General features: G+C 41.3%; 1 protein-coding gene across 1 annotated transcript in view; it reads left to right on the top strand.

Moving 5' to 3' along the window:
* The window catches only part of adcy9b (adenylate cyclase 9b), a 38,355-nt gene extending 21,008 nt beyond the window's left edge, over window positions 1-17,347 (top strand). Inside the window, exons 2-10 of the mRNA XM_086289258.1 lie at window positions 5,804-5,976; window positions 8,898-9,008; window positions 9,402-9,658; window positions 11,044-11,146; window positions 11,759-11,967; window positions 13,077-13,236; window positions 13,458-13,600; window positions 14,891-14,914; window positions 15,383-17,347. Coding sequence (XP_086145384.1) covers window positions 5,804-5,976; window positions 8,898-9,008; window positions 9,402-9,658; window positions 11,044-11,146; window positions 11,759-11,967; window positions 13,077-13,236; window positions 13,458-13,600; window positions 14,891-14,914; window positions 15,383-16,742 — 2,540 coding nt within the window. The 3' untranslated portion in view covers window positions 16,743-17,347. The remainder of the gene's footprint in view (window positions 1-5,803; window positions 5,977-8,897; window positions 9,009-9,401; window positions 9,659-11,043; window positions 11,147-11,758; window positions 11,968-13,076; window positions 13,237-13,457; window positions 13,601-14,890; window positions 14,915-15,382) is intronic.
* The last annotated feature ends 328 nt before the right edge of the window (window positions 17,348-17,675 follow it).

Below are 17,675 nucleotides of genomic sequence, written 5' to 3'. Positions count from 1 at the left end.
CCCTGTGGGATTCCTTATGAAAAATGCATACACGTCATTTATGTTTTCTGACTGAATAGGTTCACTCACAAATTACTTTTTACCCACTACCACCACAAACAAACTCATAGATCTATCCTTTTACATTTTTTTCCTCTTTTTAAACTAATCTCTACCTCTTATGGCTGTCCACTTCACCAGAGCAATGACATTCTTCCAAGCAGCCTGCCATGCCGGAAAGATTTCCTGTTGTTCCTCCTGCCTTTACCGGGGACAGGATGTACAGAATATCTCTGGACGGAGACACAGAGGAAGAAGGAAGGGACGCTTCTTATTGGTAGTGCCAACATGGCATGGAGAACTGCCCAGCCTAGCAGTGCTAGTTACTCTGCACCACCTGTTCGAATGCCCTCCTGCTCAGATACCTGGCCCCGGAAAGTGAACCTGTCATTATGGAAAGATCAGCCGCATGATAGGTTTGTGTGTGTGTATGTGTGTGAGTGTGTGTTTGTGTGCTGATTCCAGTAAATCTGCCAACACTCCTTTCCTCTTTGCTGCCCTTTGTGTTCGGTTGCTTTTAATAAACCTCCCTGGGACTGCAGCATTGGCTTTTGAGTCCTACTTGGGTTGCAAATGGAACTTGAAAGCAAAAGGTGTTGCTTTGTGATAAATGTCCAGAACATTTTATATTTATGGCTACTGTACCTGTTGCATTCATGTGCTATTTTTTTCCCCAATGTGAATTATCTGTTCTTCTTTTCTACTTTTGTATATCCCAGTGGGGAAGCAGGAGGGGTGTTTTTCTATGATAATGATTTGCCTTTCTTTGGTCCTATTCCCTCTATGTTCTGCTTGTTGCATATAGGACAGTGTAAGAGTGTGTGGCATCTATGCTTTTTGTTACTTAATGTTCGCATTCCAATTTAGTTGTCCTTCTCTTTGCACAGATGGATACATTAAGAGTGCCTGAAATGACCACCGCAGTGTGTTTGTGTGCGTGTGCTAATTCATCGTTTTTTTTTTTCCTGCATGTATTTTTTTGGCACACCCAACCTCTGCACTGAGACACTCAGAGGTGGCTATTGTCCCACGAGAGCTTGGACGTGCCATGAAGAGGTGAGAGGAAGGGAGGAGTAGGGCTGATGATGTTATTTGTTTGCAAAGTGTTTTCTCATTTCACCCTCCTCTGTCCTGAACAAAAGGGCTTGGAGAGGGAGATAATGTAACTAGGCTCTCATGGGGAAAGGTTATCTACTGTTCCCTGTCAGCTGATAGCAGAAGACAGGACACTTCAAGTCCCATACCGCCCAGAGGCTGCTGCTAATGATGCTCTTCAATTAACCCAAGGTCATGGGAGATGTAGAAGGGCCAGCACAATCACATACCTGCCTAAGAGACTATCAAACAAATGTACATAGAGTGACAGATGTACTGAAACCTACACAGCAGGAAAGAATCAATTGGATCTCACAGTTTCCTGACCTTTTATCCTGCCACGAGGACTTTAGAGTGCAGCTATACTATGAAGATATTGGACCCTATTAAATGAAGTGAGCTATGTATCCAGCTGCTTATCCGAGCCATACTCTACTGGCTGACAGCGCAATTTCAGCTGCTACAAGGTTAGATGACAGATTGTCCTCAAGTGGTCAGGAGCAGGCACACAAAGCTGCATAAAATCTCGTGTGACCACACTGATAACATACTTGGAAACTTTGCCAGCCTGGGCAGTTTGTTCATCTTGCTCCTCTTCTCTTTTGGCTGATCAGAGGTGTGAGTTGGTTTGTATAATTCTAATGACCTTGAAAGTCAATATTTGATACAAGCACCTTTATTCTTCAACACAGCCTGAACTCACTTAGGCAGCTTTCTTCTAATTTCTTTAAGCAGTCTTCAGGAGTAGTTCTCCAGGCTCCTTTAAAGACATTCATTTATTTATTCATTTATTCTGGGTTCATCACCCCATCAGACCTGTTGTCACCGATTTTCAGTCCAGGACTTTTGTAATTTGGCATACCTCAGCCTTTTTTTCTTTTCAACTCTTTCTCTTGTATTTCTATTAATGATCCTTTGGGAATCATGTTGTTGTGGCAAAAATATATTCACAAAAGATATTTTTGTGTCAGGCTGTTAGTAGCAAAGTGCCTAAAGATTTGCTACGTTATCTGTCATATTTAAACACAACACTGGTTCATCCTCTTTAGCTAGGTCCCTTTTTTATGCTTGAATATTTCAGAGGTCAGGGTTAAGTGGCTTAACAAACCAAAAAACATTCCTCTGAAAATGGTTCAAAGACTGGAGTGAAAACGAGTGAAAAAGCAGTCCAAGGAACTATTGCTATAGACCATTTTTTAAAAATTACATTTAAAATTAAAAGTAAGTCTGGCTCCTGGGAAGCAAAATATAAAAAAATAAAATAGAGGCTTAAATTGAAAATGGTAAAGAGACAACTTAGCCACATCAAAACTGAAACATTTTATTCTATTAAAACAAACAAATATTTGAATTTGTGTCACGGTTCTGGGTCATTTTGACCCAGCTTTGTCAGTTTCTTATATTTTGGTATATTTCTATATTATTGATTATTATTCTAGGTTTAGTTCAGTGTCGGTCTGCATCTTTGTAAATTGTTTCTTGCTTCCTGTTTTACTTTGAAGGTCCGTGTCTGGTGTCGGTGTGTTCAGTTTTACCTGCTTCCTGTCTCGTTAAATGGTCTGTCTGTATTTGTATAGCGCTTTACTTGGTCCTAAGGACCCCAAAGCGCTTTACACTATACACAATCATCCCCCCATTCACACACACATTCGCACACTGGTGATGGCAAGCTACATTGTAGCCACAGCCACCCTGGGGCGCACTGACAGAGGCGAGGCTGCCGGACACTGGTGCCACTGGGCCCTCTGACCACCACCAGTAGGCAACGGGTGAAGTGTCTTGCCCAAGGGACAAGTGTCCTTGGGACCGAGACTGTCGGAGCCGGGGCTCGAACCGGCAACCTTCCGATTACAAGACGAACTCCCAACTCTTGAGCCATGATCGTTAGCCCAATCCCTCCCAGCTGTGTCTCCCTGATGTTTTCCATTCCCTGATTACTCCCCCGTGTATATAAGCCCTGTGATTCCTTTGTTCTCTGTTGCGTCGTAAATATCTACTCACCCTTACGCTATGTGTTCTGCTACCTGTTTTGCTTGCTTGTTAGTTTATATTTTCCAGTTTAGTTAGTCTTCTGTTCTATCAGCAGCCTGCAATAAAGCAGTTTATTCCGAGTTCATTTTTGCCTCCGAGAGTCCTGCATTTTGTGTCCTTCCTCTCTGCCTGCCTGCAAACAGCCATGACAATTTGATGCTAGAAACACATTTAACAGTGTCGGGATAGGAGCATGTTTGCCTCTGTGTTGCATCACCTCTTCTTTAAATTTCTAAACTAACAGACCATCTGCTCTAGCACAGAAAGAAAAATATGTGTCGCCCTGACTTTTCTGAAGTGGAGTGATAATGGATCGATATTCTTTGCACTGGCAAACCTGCTCTCTCTGCCTTTTATCTTTTCTGTCTAGTAATTTGTTGCTACACACATTTTCTGTCTTGACATACCTCATTATTTTTAATAAGCTTTCACAGTATTTGGGAATGGAGGCTAAATGGTCCAGGGATTTCTGTTAAGATGAATTTGGGTTGGTTCCCATAATATGCAGTTTTATTATTACTCAGCGGGCGCCTTTGCTTTTACTGCGCGATTTGCATTAATTGAGAGTATAAATATATTAATAAATAATGAAAATCTGGCACTCTCTCTAACTCAAAGGCTCCCGATCTGGGTTGTGAAAATGTCAATAAAAAGGCAAGGCAACAATTACACCACATTTCTCCACTCAAAGTCATTTAAGGCATCTTCTACTTTACCTGCGTCACTCCAGGATGACTTGCGGAAGTTGTGAGAACACTGCATGTCACTGGAACTCATTTCTGCTTCAGAGATACTGATGAGAAAGGATAAAAGAAGACAGGAGAAGCAGAAAGAGAAGGGGAAAATAACCTAGTTGACCCATCAGCAGAAGCAGAAGACGGTGTGTCATAATGGGAGGCAGTGTAGGATTTGATTAGCAAACTAATGAAATCAGTCATGCTGCGTGCGAGTGGTGTGTGTGTGTGTTTGTGTCTCTGGATCTGTCTTTGACACACAGTCACTCTCACACACTCACTCTCGCACATTTTCATTTTCGGAGGCAGTCAAAAGCTCTCCTCAGTTTCCTGCTGCCTCTCCTCATCTGCTGTGCCATTCTGCATCACTGATGCGGGGAAATGGTTCATTGTAACTGCTGTTTACCGCTTTCATTTCCCGTCCTTGAATCTCATCCACCTGACTATCCACCCAGCTACAGTGAAGTCATCCATCTATACTTCTGCTTGCTTTGTGTACGTGTGTTTTACTAAGTGTGTAGGCGTTTAGCGATGCTGTTTTTGTGAGTGTCTCATAAACGGTACATCGATCTTTTTGTATGCATTCTTATTTTTGTGTCTTGCTTCTTAATTAGTGTGTTCATCTTAAACTAAGACTTTGTTCCCTTGTGGCATACGTGTGGTGTGTGTGTGTGTGTGTGTGTGTGTGTGTGTGTGTGTGTGTGTGTGTGTGTGTGTGTGTGTCAGAGAGTGGAGCCCCAGGGTGGCTTAGCAGAGCCAGTGGCAGGCCTGTCTGAAGTACTTAGTGCATACAATGCTCAGAGCCTGAGGCTGCAGCTTCACTGACAGTTAAATTATGTGGCTAAGCACACAGTTGCAGGTACTAACCTATGCTGCTGACAAACACAGATAACCTGTTAGTGTGGCTATGACGTGTCACAACAGCAAAGAGTTGCATACAAATACACATAACTTGCAGGAGTAATGGAAATGGACATGTTGATAGAGGCAGGAGGAAGCAGGTGTTCAAATATTTGGCTGTTTCATGGTCAGCGGAAAGGAATACATGAACACCCACACTTACATGCACATGCACCCATATTACGCATATATGAAAGATTACATTTCTCATTATGGAGAAGGTGAAGATCAAGAAGGAGAAATGGAATTAATTCAGAAATTGCTATACGGAAATCCTTCCTCGGGCTATGGGGGAATTGGTGAGAAATTCAGTGGTGTGAAAAAGTGTTTGCCCCCTCCCTGATTTCCTATTTTTTTATGTTTGTCACACTTAAATGTTTCAGATCATCAAAAACATTTAAATATTAGACAAATATTAAAACGTAAAATGCTGTTTTCACATGAAGAAGACATGATTGTGGGCAGGAAATGGGACTCTTGAAAGAAGTTTTACTTGTTTGTATATATCAACTGGAAATGATAGATATAGCATTGGGACATTAACCATTACATTGTGACCCACTAGTTTAGGTCAAATGTTTCTTTTTGGTTTATTTTGGGTTTTTTTTCTAGTTTTGGTAAAAGAAGTAAACTTTTTCAGCCTCTGATGATGTCACTTGGTATCAAAGTGCTAGTCTTTTTCACACTGTGTGTATTGAAATGACAGAAATGCAAAGACCTGCACAAATGCATCAAAAATGATGATAAAGTTTTGTAAACGTGTAGGGAAACAAAAAAGGATCATGTCTGCAAACTTGAATTTTCCAACTTTGCATAATTCTCTGTGGGGATTTATTCTGGCCACAAACCCTCTGCTGACTCCTAAAACAACTCCACAACTGCCTATACTTTTATCCACAAAAGAACAACTAAGCCCAACTCAGGCCTTTTCCAGTTAGATCTGGGAATAAGAACTGATCTGTCAGTGACATCCTCTCTTTATTTGTTTCCATTTCTCTCTTCAGGCCTAAAGACCTATCTGATTTCTGGCAGGAAGATGGAGGCTCATTCCGTCTGTACCTGTTCCCAAATAGGATTAGCTGGGACGGAGCAAGCAGATCCTTGCTGTCCCACGTCCAGAGTGCACACGCCTGATGGAGCCCCTTCGGCCTGCACCCTTCCCCAAGACAGAGCCAAGGTAAGTTGCTGTCTCTAAGGGAATCAGCTTTGTAGTTAAATATATAAGTATATTTTCTTGGGCTCATCTATCATTGTACAGCTATATCACCTGAGGAAGAACACTGAGCTCTATGTTCTGTCACAATCTCTTCGATGTTCATCTTTGCTCTGTGTTTTTGTGTGGGCGTATCAGGAGCTTTGATAAATATTTTCATTTTTCTTTTTGCATGCATTGAGCTTTCTATTGTCTTGTGTTAAAGGAGCTAAAAAACAGAATTGCTTTGATCCACACCATGCAAAACATCCATATTTTTTACATAAGCTTAACCTTGAGCATATTTGTTAATTTACCGCTTCATATTTGGTGCACTTGTATAAAATATGCTTCTGTTTGCATGGCACCTCAGTGCATATTAAATTCTAAAGAGTATGAATCTAAACAAAAAACACAGAGATATTGTCTAATCATATTAGTTATGCAACAAAAATGCAGGCAGCATTATAGTGCTGATTGCATACAGTTCATAAGTATTTGGCTGGTGACACAAGTTTGGTCATTTTTGACTTTGTGCAACCCCACAGTGGATTAAAAAAAATTAAACAAGCGAAGTGTGACGAGATGCAGACTCCCAGCTTTAATTCATGAGGTTTAACAAACGTAGCCATTTTTATACATAGTTCCCCTTTTTTCAGAGGACGTTTGGATAGTTGTTTCATGGCCAAGTGAGACCCGTCCCAACAAACAGACAAAGCAGATGTAATATCTCAATCTGATTCTAAGTGTTGAGATTTCATTTAGCTGTTAACTGACACTCCATATGAGGTCTGAAGAGATGCAGATGAAAGCGAAGGAGGACCATCATTGGGCTGAAAACCAAAATGAGAAGAGAGAGAGAAAAAGTCAATGGACAATTCAACAATCTGATGCGTTGTTAAAAACACTGAATGCACTGACCAGCTCAGCAACACCAAAAAGTCCTGAAAGACCACACAAGACAATTGAAGTAAAGATAGAATTAATGCCATGGTTAGGAAAAATACTGTTAAAAAATCATATCATTGTCAAAGTCTGTATTCAAAGACACCTTCTTTGGACAGATGAAACCAAGATTAATGAGTGATGAAATGTGTAACTGTGAAATAGACTCTAAAGCAACACCCGGGAGACAACAGCTCACAGTTCAGAGTTTATTGCACTGGAAGGTTTTTTTCACAGGGATAAGTGCTGGAAAGAGTCTCTGGTAACTCAGAACAGCAACTCTAGGAGAGAAGAGATGAGAGTTACTTCCAGTCTACGGCATGGGCGAGCACCAGAGTAATGAGCTAAGTGAATGTTTCAGAGTTGCTTACTTGGGATGGGCGCGGAACGAGCAGTGGGGTGAGCCACTGGTTAGGTGTTGGGGAAAAAAATCTAATTGACAGGAGGGTGAGCAGGCAGGTGGTTCGAGAAGGTGTTGGATATTCTGGAAAATTCTGAAGAATTGGATGTTCTTTAATGGCCAAGACAGTCATCTGAGCTTGGCCCAGTAGAGCTTGCTTTTCAGTTACTGAGGACAAAACTGAATACAGAGAGACACATAAACAAGCAGCAGTAAAAGCCTGGCAGAGCATCTCAAGGGAAGAAAAACAGCATGTATTGTAGACCTCAGGCAGTCATTGACCGCAAAGGATTTTCATCCAAATATTAGAACAATCTTTATATTCATAATAATTTTAGTTTGTCTGACTGCGTATAAAAATGGCTGTAATTCCTGAACAGTTAATTCGGTACTTTTGTTAAACACCTTAAATTAAAACTGAAAGTCTTGGTCCTTTATTTAAAATCCCCTATGGTGGTGTACAGAGGCAAGACTATGAGAACTGTGTCATTGTCCACACGCTTATGGACCTACCTGTGTGTCCATCGCCGACCTTCTCCTTATTTCTGCCTTGAAGGGAAATTTTCACATTTGCCAAAATTGTACCGCCATAACATACTCAGCAAAACCCTTAACACATAATTTTTTTTATTAATTAGCCTCAAAAACCTTTACTGCTGTAGCATAAATTCACCCAAATTAATCATCTGTTTGCACCCCGCGATCTCTGCACAGCTCTTTTATCTCTACCCGGACAGGTGGAGAGTGAAGGTGCAGTAGAGAAAAAAGGAAGGCATGTGAGTGGTAGAAGAGGTAGGGCTGGAAGGTGGGGTTGGCTTCTCATCCCAGTATGGAAATGAGTTAACTCAAGCAGAGGGGACCTTGGAAGTACTGCCAAAACCTGTCTGCCTACCACTGATCACTTCTTCATTTGCAGCTTTTCATCTTCAGCGTAGCTCTCACACAAATCTGGATGAGTCTCACACTGAAGGATAAGACATCTTAGAAAAAAAAAAGCTTAATAACTGTGAGCAGGTGAAAGGATGAAACGTGAACGGCAGGCGTAATCACAAATGTTTCCATGTTTTTAATGTGACAAGTAGGTGTACATTATTTGCCATCTCTTTGTATTTACATTGTTTAAGCTACACAGTACTACTTTATGGCACCTTGTGCTTCTCTGTGTCATGGTCAGTCATAGCACAACAAGTATCACACAGATCTCTCGCTCTCGCAGACACACTCGCCTGAAAATAAAGACCTTGAGCCAGTGCAGACCTCCTACACACAACTTGTTAACTCTTTTATTGCCATCACTGTTTTTTAAACATTGAAACATACTATCATAAGTGTTTCAGAGTTTGTTAGATTAATTTAAAACATGTTAGCGTTCCTGCTTTGCCTTTTAATGGCACATTTTAGCTCTTTTGCCCTCACAGCAAAGCTGCATCACACCGACGTATCTTGTTGTATTTTTATCAGCTCGTATGCTCTGCTTGATCTGCGTCACTTACTTCATGAATTCTCTTCCTTTCTTCTCTACTCCCTTTCCTTCTGTGTCACCCGTCTAATCACCCCACAGTCCCCCTGTCTTTCCTGCAGCGTGGCACTGATAGCAGGGGAGGATCAGGTCCTGGAAGAAGGCATGGTGCACAATGGCTGCCATGACGACCACAAGACCAACAGTGGCAAGGTTAGCTAGTTGATACCACCTTAACAAAACAGAGAAAACAATATTAAACAGTCAAAATGTTATTTGTCTGACTTTCACATTTGGAAAGACTCATAGTCTAGTCTACCTTTTGTCATTATGGTTCTAGCAAATATGGGCACATAGAGATATTTCATTTACACATACCCGGCAGCTAAAAAAGGTCTCAAAAATAGTTCAAAGAAGTAGAACTCTATGGGTCCCAGATGAACTGTGCCACAGAGACAACCATTTAAATTGGTGCAGCTGAAGCACAGCCTGTAACTTTCATATTTCCTATTCAGACTCCTTCATACTATTTCTGACCCATTTCCACAGCCACATCACACGTTCTTCTTTGTAAAGTCGAGTACCTCTTTCACCTCTTCACCTCAGGATGCCTCAAATTTGAAGTGCTCCCCAGTGATTTCTGCAGGCTGCAACCCCAAGGCTTTAAACGGGTTGCTTAGTCCTCGATTAGAAGCTTTGACCAACAGCCAGACGTCACTGTGTGAGATGCTGCAGGAGAAGGAGAAGAAGACATGGAGCGGAGGAGCCATGGGGATGGATCATTCAGCGCTCTTACCTCTGCGATCCAAGAACTTCAGGGAGAGGAGTGATGCTCACTTTGTAGATGTTATCAAAGAAGATAGGTAATCCAGCATTAACAATATGCAGTAGTGGCGTACTGTATAAATACATGGGCACCGAAATGAAGAAGAAATGGTCAGTGCATCATGGGAAGCCTCTCAGCACACTGAGTCTTTAGCAACATAATTAAGGGAGGCTTCCGGCCCACATGATCCAGCCCAAACTATATGCTTTATCAAAAAGGAAAGTTTTTAGCCTTAAAAGTAGAGACAGTGTCTGTCTCCTGAATCCAAACTGTGAGCTGGTTCCACAGACGAGGGCCTGAAAGCTAAAGTCTAATAGTTAAGTGCTCACATTGTGGTAACATAGTACTGTGAGGTCTTTAAGACATGATGTGGCCTGTATATTCAAGGTTTGTGTGTAGAGGAAGCCAATGAAAGGAATCTGGAAATATGCGAGAATATCATCTTCTGGATAAGCAGAACATTTTTCAGGAAGCTTTTAGAAGTAAAGTTAAACAAACAAGTAAAGCTGATCTATTAGGCACTTTTCATAGACTATCACAAAGTGTTATACACAAAATGACTAAAATAAATAAGAACACTAAGTGCCATAATAGCCAAAAAGGATATAATAAAACACAATCTATTAAGAGCCAATGTAGAGAGTATAAAAGAGGAGTAGTGTTGGCTCCTGATAGACTCCAATCAGATAAATATAATTCAAACCAGTGCAGAGCATTTCCTTTAATGCCAGTGCTGCGTTCTAGTTTAAGTCATAAAATGTTCAACGTCATCAACAGTATTTAATGCAACACTGAAGTCTAAGAGGACAAACACACAGCAATGTCCACAGTCATAGACTTTAAGAAGGTCATTAGTAACCTTTACTAGTGCTTTTTCGGTGCCATGGTGAATTCAAGACTGTATCCATTCCATTTAACCATTCCTCTGCAAATGATCACATAACTGATTTATAACATTCTTTTTGAGAATCTTTTAAATAATATGAATATTGGAAATCTAATTGGATCAACTTTTAAGCAAAGTTAAAGGCCTCTGGTGGGTAGCCAGTTAGTAAAAATAAATAGAGCACTTAATGGTAAGACTTCTTTGAACAGCCTTCTATGAATGGGGTCTAATAAACACACTGATGGCTTGGATGAATTCATTATAAAGTTGGTTAGGAGAGATTAAAAAGCAATAATTGAACAATTAATACATTTTAGCAGCGTTTATAGTTGCTTTAGTTAACGATACATTTGTGGGAAGGCTGTGAACATATGTTTTTTCTTTAACATTAACATCTTATTTGTAAAGCAATGTCTGAATTTCACATTTGTGCTCTCACGTGCACCTCCATTGTCTACAAAATGCTGAGGGTTCCAGTGAATGTGTGAAAATGGCTGAAAGTACTTGTAAAATGTAACTTTGTGTGTCTCTTGCAGTCTCATGAAGGACTATTTTTACAAACCTCCAATAAACAAGCTGAGCCTCACCTTCCTGGAGAAGAGCCTGGAGTCTGCGTACCGGATAAGCTACCAGGAGGAGGTAGGTGTTTGTGTGTGATGAAATGTTGCCTAACATAGTTACCTTTGGTCTAGCTAAGATCTGAGAGTCATTCAGATAAGCACGCATAGTATGCTTGCTTGAATTTCTATATATTTATCTTAGCTTGTTCATGTTTTCCTCTTTGTCTGTGTCTGGTAGCCCGATAGTGCTGCGTTATGACCAGACCGCTCAAGACTGCGGCAAAGGGAAATCACTGCAGGACCTTAGAAGCAGTTTAGTTTTAGGTTGTGATGTCCTCTGCTGGTGTATCATCAGAAGTGCATCTTAAGGACATGGCTGCTGCTGTTGCTACAGTCTCATTAACAAATAATATGTAACTAATCACAAATAAGATTTATTGAAGCTTGTTAAATTTGTAACATTAATTTTTATTTCTTTTTTTCATTCTATTCAAGGGGGATCCAGCTTTTTTTTGTAGTTGCTCTGTGGTTAAATTTCCTAATATACCACCAGTATTAAGACAGATTTCCTCTAACACCTCATTCTTATTTATGAATCCCCTTCACGCTACCTTAATAAGCATATTTTTACGATTATACTCTTTCTTTTTTTCTTTCCTGCCCTCTGTTTCCTCTTTTCCCATCCTCCCAGGTCGAGACCCAAGCAGCGGTGCAGACATTTGCCAGCCCAACATTCAGTTCTTTCCTGGACATGCTCCTGTGCTGTTTAGTATTTCTGGCTCTTTCATTGGCCTGTTTCCTTCAACCGCTTGTTACCCAGCAGAACCCATCCACACCGGCACTCATTCTCACAGCTGTAGCCACAATTTTGGAGGTCCTGGCTCTGCTGATTGCCATACGGTGAGATACTGAATGCAGGAGAGGCTCAAGCCAGTCAGACATTATCAGAAAGTCTTGAACATATTTTATTAAATTAGGAGTGCAATACAAAGAATAGAATAGATTTATATTCCCTGTTAATAAAAACCAAAACTTTGAGCAGCTCTAGGCGGGGCAGCAGTATAAAAATAGACAAGAAATATGGAAATGAACAGATAAACACAGTGAGATAGTATATACAGAAATAATAGTGCAACATGATAGTAGTCGTATGGTACTGTAAGCACACCCTACCACCCTCACCAGCTGTTGTAGTCCTCACCACACTTGTTGACTGATAGAAGTTTGGCCATCAGGGGATGAGAGAGGTGAGTATGCTCTAAGATCCCAACAGACTAACGCCTCTTATGGGCCTTCCCGACTTGGCAGGAGAGGTGTGTGGTCCAGGTGAGGGCAGCCTAGATGTGCACACATCATCTCTACTTCTTTCTCAAGTATGTTGAGAGAAGAATTCTTGGTACGCTTGGATTTTCTGTAATACCTTATCATTGGGGCATTATAGGTTGTTGGCCCTGCGTGAGACTGGTGGCCTGTCAATGCTGTACCCTACCTCTTTCCCCCTTGACCCTGATAAGGATAAGTGGAGGAGAATGGATGGATGGTCCTTATCATTTCCTTGTTCTTTTTAAGAGGGAAGAGATAGTAGAGACAGTGGTACTCTTATCTTCAAGCTGTGTACAACCCATCTGAGGGCTAAGTCCCAAGCTGATTTTTGGAACTTTTAATCAGAGGCTAGAGGAACTGTCTAACGCAAGAATTGAGTGGGTGCTTTGCTCACCTCAAAGTATATTTAAAAGATGACCAGGAGGAGAGACAGAAGAAAAAAATGTTGGCATGGTTAATATTGGACTTACAGGTAAAATCTGTGCAGAAAGAAAATGTATAGACCCTAAAACAAAAAGAGAGAGGAAATGTTTCCATCTATATCATATATAAATCAGCCCTTTAATAATTATATCTGCAGCCAGTTTATTAATCAAGCTGGGATCACATGAGAACACATAAAACTATAAAATCTCTCACATGTCATCTGTATCAGTCATCATTTTCTGGGTTTCTTTTCTCTCCAGGATGGCTTTTTATCTGGACAGTGTGCTGACCTGCACTCGAGTGCTGATGACGGCCATGTCAGGCTGGATAGCACGCCACTTTATAGGAGCTGTCCTGGTGTCCCTGCCTGCTGTGGCAGTATTCTCCCATGTCGCTTGTGACATGCATCACTCCATTCAGGTGAACTAAAATTTCATGTTTATTTTATGCTTTTAAAAAGGGATCTTTAGAGTATTAAATACTGCTACTGTTGTTTGATCAAGTTCTGCTTGTCTTACTTCATCGTTAATTATGTCTTTAACTGCTGTATGCAGTATGTAAGAAGTATTGTAGTTAGTATTGTTTACAGTATGATCTACACCTTTTTGACTGATATTGTGTTCTGTCTCTTGTTTTCCTAGTTTACCATGTTCATCTGCTGTGCTGTCATCATAGCTATTATTCAGTATTGTAACTTCTGCCAGCTCAGCTACTGGATGCGCTCAACACTAGCAACACTGGTGGGACTGGCACTGCTGGCTTTGCTCTTCAGCTCCCCCTGCAGGTATGAGATGCATTTATTTTACTGCGGAGACGTCAATAAAAGGAAGTAATAGTTTTGCTCTTTACAACCCATGCAGTATTTTTTGGCATGGTCATTTGGTCAGTTCACTTAATTATAAAGGATAATGTGATGATGAAAATTTCAAGGAGGGAGGTCCATTCAGTCAGCTTTTGTTTATTTCTCATTCATAATCCATAGAAACACATACATCTCACTTGCACTTAACAATCTTGGTCTCTTCGATAATAAGCTCATGGCGTCATTATACGCTACATGAAGTTTCCGTAAACTTGCTTTCCTGGAATTCACCTACAGATGTGCCTTAAAGTCTGTACATGCATTAAATTTACATAAGAGGATGTTCACTTGTGCATACATCATCAGACATTCCCTATAAATGTCATTGTCTGTCATTTGATCTTTAATAAGATATCCAACATACCTGACCTTGTATTATCTGATGGTTTAAACTCTGGAAATCTTTGGTGTTTGCCCTCTTTGGTTTACAAATCATGACAGTACGCTTGCAGGCATTACATCTGATGTCATGTTCCACAACATAACATAACATGTGAAGGAGCTGCTCTAGACCAGCACCACTAGGACTAAAGAGCACAAGACCATCTCCATAGATAATATGATTGACTAGCAAATTGCCAACCCTGCACCCAGTTTTTACAGTCATCATCACAAAGATTAAACAAACTGGGACAACATTTTTCTTTGCCTAACTCGATTGCTCACTGCAAATGGGGCTGAAATGGTGTCTTTCAACATCTGGTTGCCACTTCAATAAACTCTCACATTGTATTTAGCACCCTTCTTTAACTCAACTTGCAAAATAGGGTGTGAGCGCAATCCCCAAATAGTTGCCACAAGAAGAATTTGTTAGTTTTACAGTGATTTACAAAAGTCGTGCTGTTTTCTAAATGTGGTCAGGTTCATTTCGATATCAAGCGCAAAAATTAAATATCGATGCAATTAACAGTAAACTGTGTGTCTTAAACATTAGTAAATCGGTTTGCATGTTTGATTTAAATGTTCTCCTCCCTATATTTTGCACCCTGAAAAATGAACTCTTGGAAATACATACATAACAGGGTCAGTCGCAAAAATCTCTGCCTCAAAACTTTTGAGGCATCAATGACAAACATAAAAACTAATGAATTCTTTCCTCTTTACAGTTGCGTGCCATTTCATGCTATGAACAAGTATAATGTCCGTGAATTGAAATCATTTTTGATGTTCTTATTTCATGAATTAATGTTGCTTCTGCTTTTTCTCTTTCAGTGTCACTAAGAGTCTGTTTTTCTGGTAAGTATGATTATTGTTGATGTTTTGAAGTGCATTATTTCTCACTTCTCATTTCACATTAAAACTGGACAAAAAGCTTCAACTGAATGGGCTCGGTTATTATTCCAACCAAGCTCTTTAATCCATGTCAGCTTCCTGCCTACTTCCTACATTTGTCTCTCACTATCAAATAAAATTAAAGATAAAACAAGACAAAACACACTATGCCTTCAACAGATAGTGATAGTGAACTGAGATTGAATGGGTGAAATAAGGACACCAGCCAGACTCTAGGCTCTCTGCCACTGAGGTGCTCTGACTTTCTATTCTGAGCGATGGCAGTTTGATTTTGGTGAGATGCATTGAGTTTATAGCAAATGCTGCATTTGGTTATTTGTAATCGTAACAGCTGCACTATTTCTTAAAGTATTCTAAACTTTCCTTTCCCTCTTTCTTCTCTTTTTTCTCTTTCTTCTCTTTCTCAACCAGGTCTGATGGCCAGAACAACAGCAGCAGCAACAGCAACACCTCCATTGTCATGTCTGACAGCCCACTGGAACTTGACCCACAGACCCACCCACAGGACCTTCTCGGCCGTGAGGCCTGTGTGGCCTTTTTCCTCCTCCTTCTCTTGGTCTGGTTTCTTAACCGTGAATTTGAGGTCAGTTACCGTCTGCATTACCATGGCAATGTGGAAGCTGATCAACACCGCATCAAGATCCAGAACATGAGGGACCAGGCCGACTGGCTGCTACGCAATATCATTCCCATACATGTGGCCGAGCAGCTCAAGGTTACCCAGAGCTACTCCAAGAACCATGACAATGTGGGTGTAATATTTGCCAGTATTGTTAACTTTAGTGAATTTTATGAAGAAAGCTATGAAGGAGGTAAGGAGTGCTATCGTGTCCTCAACGAGCTGATTGGAGACTTTGATGAGCTCCTACGGAAGCCCGTCTTTGCTAATATAGAAAAGATCAAGACCATTGGTGCCACTTACATGGCGGCAGCAGGACTCAACGCTCAGCAGTGTGCAGATGCAGCACATCCTCACGCCCACCTCCAAGCTCTTTTTGAATTTGCCCTTGAAATGATGCGTGTGGTGGATGACTTTAACAAGAACATGTTAGGGTTTGGCTTTAAGCTTCGTATTGGATTTAATCACGGGCCTCTAACAGCAGGCGTAATTGGCACCACCAAGCTTCTTTATGATATCTGGGGCGACACGGTCAACATTGCCAGCCGCATGGATACCACAGGCGTGGAGTGTCGTGTCCAGGTCAGCGAAGAGAGTTACTGTGTTCTTAGTGGCATGGATTACGAGTTTGATTATCGCGGCACAGTTAATGTCAAGGGCAAAGGTCAGATGAAGACCTTCCTTTATCCTAAAAGCAGCGATAGTGGCCCGGTGCCTCAGTACCAGCTCTCAGTCTCTCCAGAGATCCGAGCACAGGTGGATGGCAGCATCGGGCGCTCACCCACTGACGAAATTGCAAGCATGGTCCCTGCAACCAGCACCACTGCAAGCAGTACTAATACTATGGTACCCAGTGCCAGCACTGGTTCCCCTAGTACGACAGGGCTTACTCACGTGAAAGAGGTAGATAGCCGTGAAAGACGTCCCACTGCAGAAACTTCTGCTGCCAGGCGATCAAAGTCTCACACTGGCCTGACATCTGTACATATAACCAATCTTGAAGGACCCCCTTCTTTGTCAGAAAACAAACAACTTATCATCTCAGCCCAGCAGGATACATCCCAAAGGTCAACAAATCCCCTGAAGGATATCAAGAAGGACAATTGCGAGGATGAAACTGGCGGTAATGTTGGCGAGTTAACCAGACTCTAGAAATCGTCAAGTGTGCCGCTTTCATCATCAATCCTCTACCCTTTAAGCTCTCATTCCTTCCAGCTGGCATGTGTAGAATCACTGTACATTTGGTCCTACTTCAGTTGGCGATGGAGGATGTGAAAAGACCCCAAGCTCTCGCCTCACCAGCCAAGAAGCAAGTTGTTTTTTTTGTGTGTGTTTGTGACAATATAGCCATTTTCACACATGCACTGCAGTACATAATTTTTACTAGACATTACCCAATTGAGCTGCATATAGGAGCACAAACATTTGATCAGACTTCAAATTGGCTTTCCACAGTAAGCTCCTTATAGCACAAAGTGTAGGCAATGTCCAGTTGGGCCTGTGTAAAGATAGAAAAGGCACTTATCCTGAGAATTCGTGGCAAAGGATGGACGTTATGTGTCCTGCTTCTTGCACATGCTAAGAAAGCAGCACCTTCATCTAAACCAAAAGGAGTATTTCCAGCAGCGTGAAGTGGACTGTCACCTGCAGCATGTGAGAAGGGACAATTGTAGATGTTCTGGTGGGATACAGTGGGGCAAAAAAGTATTTAGTCAGCCACCGATTGTGCAAGTTCTCCCACTTAAAATGATGACAGAGGTCAGTAATTTGCACCAGAGGTACACTTCAACTGTGAGAGACAGAATGTGAAAAAAAAATCCAGGAATTCACATGGTAGGATTTGTAAAGAATTTATTCGTAAATTAGGGTGGAAAATAAGTATTTGGTCACCTCAAACAAGGAAAATCTCTGGCTCTCACAGACCTGTAACGTCTTCTGTAAGAAGCTTTTCTGTCCCCCACTCATTACCTGTATGAATGGCACCTGTTTGAACTCATCATCTGTATAAAAGACACCTGTCCACAGCCTCAAACAGTCAGACTCCAAACTCCGCCATGGCCAAGACCAAAGAGCTCTCGAAGGACA

The sequence above is a fragment of the Aulonocara sp. 'chitande type north' Nkhata Bay genome, linkage group LG4 (genome assembly GCF_057382095.1).
Source record: "Aulonocara sp. 'chitande type north' Nkhata Bay isolate Kocher_YH1m ecotype deep benthic linkage group LG4, A_spYH_male_GT1.1, whole genome shotgun sequence".
NCBI classification, from domain to species: domain Eukaryota; kingdom Metazoa; phylum Chordata; class Actinopteri; order Cichliformes; family Cichlidae; genus Aulonocara; species Aulonocara sp. 'chitande type north' Nkhata Bay.
Note: the sequence above shows the minus strand (reverse complement) of the source record. Positions and strands in the feature narration are given on the sequence as shown.